Source organism: Seriola lalandi, unplaced genomic scaffold, assembly GCF_002814215.2.
Source record: "Seriola lalandi dorsalis isolate HSWRI2012SDOR001 ecotype SW California unplaced genomic scaffold, Sedor1 jcf7180002054984, whole genome shotgun sequence".
NCBI lineage: Eukaryota > Metazoa > Chordata > Actinopteri > Carangiformes > Carangidae > Seriola > Seriola lalandi.
This window is the reverse complement of record NW_019525533.1, coordinates 119,102-119,871: the sequence shown is the minus strand read 5'-3', so window position 1 is coordinate 119,871 and position 770 is coordinate 119,102. Positions and strand designations below refer to the sequence as shown.

General features: G+C 42.2%; 2 protein-coding genes across 2 annotated transcripts in view; both read left to right on the top strand.

Moving 5' to 3' along the window:
* LOC111647312 (uncharacterized) overlaps positions 1-770 on the top strand; it is a 72,467-nt gene that overhangs the window by 45,277 nt on the left and 26,420 nt on the right. The gene's annotated exons all lie outside the window — the stretch shown is intronic.
* Positions 1-770, top strand: part of LOC111647310 (5'-AMP-activated protein kinase subunit gamma-2-like) — a 16,172-nt gene that overhangs the window by 13,145 nt on the left and 2,257 nt on the right. Inside the window, exons 6-7 of the mRNA XM_087171326.1 lie at positions 221-295; positions 458-512. Coding sequence (XP_087027452.1) covers positions 221-295; positions 458-512 — 130 coding nt within the window. The remainder of the gene's footprint in view (positions 1-220; positions 296-457; positions 513-770) is intronic.

The following is a 770-nucleotide window of genomic DNA, read 5'->3' as shown; positions in this document are numbered from 1 at the left end:
TGGTAACACACACACACACACACACACACACACACACACACACACACACACACACACACACACACACAGAAAACATGGACATCGCTGATGAAACATCAGATCAATGTTTTTTATTTCAGATGTTGACAGGTGAGAAGATCATGTTCAGACTTCTGTTCAGAGGAAACAGGAAATCAAATGAAATAATAATAATGAGAATCTTCTAAGTATTAAACAGCAGCACAGTCAAAGTGTCTGTGTCTCCATCAGGTTCAGATCTATGAGCTGGAGGAACATAAGATCGAGACGTGGAGAGGTAAAGACCTTTCTCTCACCTGTGTGTGTGTGTGTGTGTGTGTGTGTGTGTGTGTGTGTGTGTGTGTGTGTGTGTGCGTGCGTGCGTGCGTGTGTGTGTTGCAGTTCTCTGAGATCATATATCATATATGTGTCATAATAAAACGTATGTTTATGTTGACAGAGCTGTACCTGCAGGAGACCTTCAAACCTCTGGTCCACATCTCACCTGATGCCAGGTGTGTGTGTGTGTGTTTGTGTGTGTGTGTGTTTGTGTGTTTGTGTGTTGCGTTATTATTAGACTGTTCAGGCATCTGGAGTCAGAATCACTGAATAATTTACTAAGAGCTGAAAATAAACTGAGAAGGAGAGAGGAGAGGAAACGCGGAAAGGAAATAAGGAAAGGAGTGGAGGAGAAAAAGGAGACAAGTAGCACAAAATAAATGTAAACATTAATTCATGAACTCTTCTTGTCTTGTCTTCACCCCCCCCACACC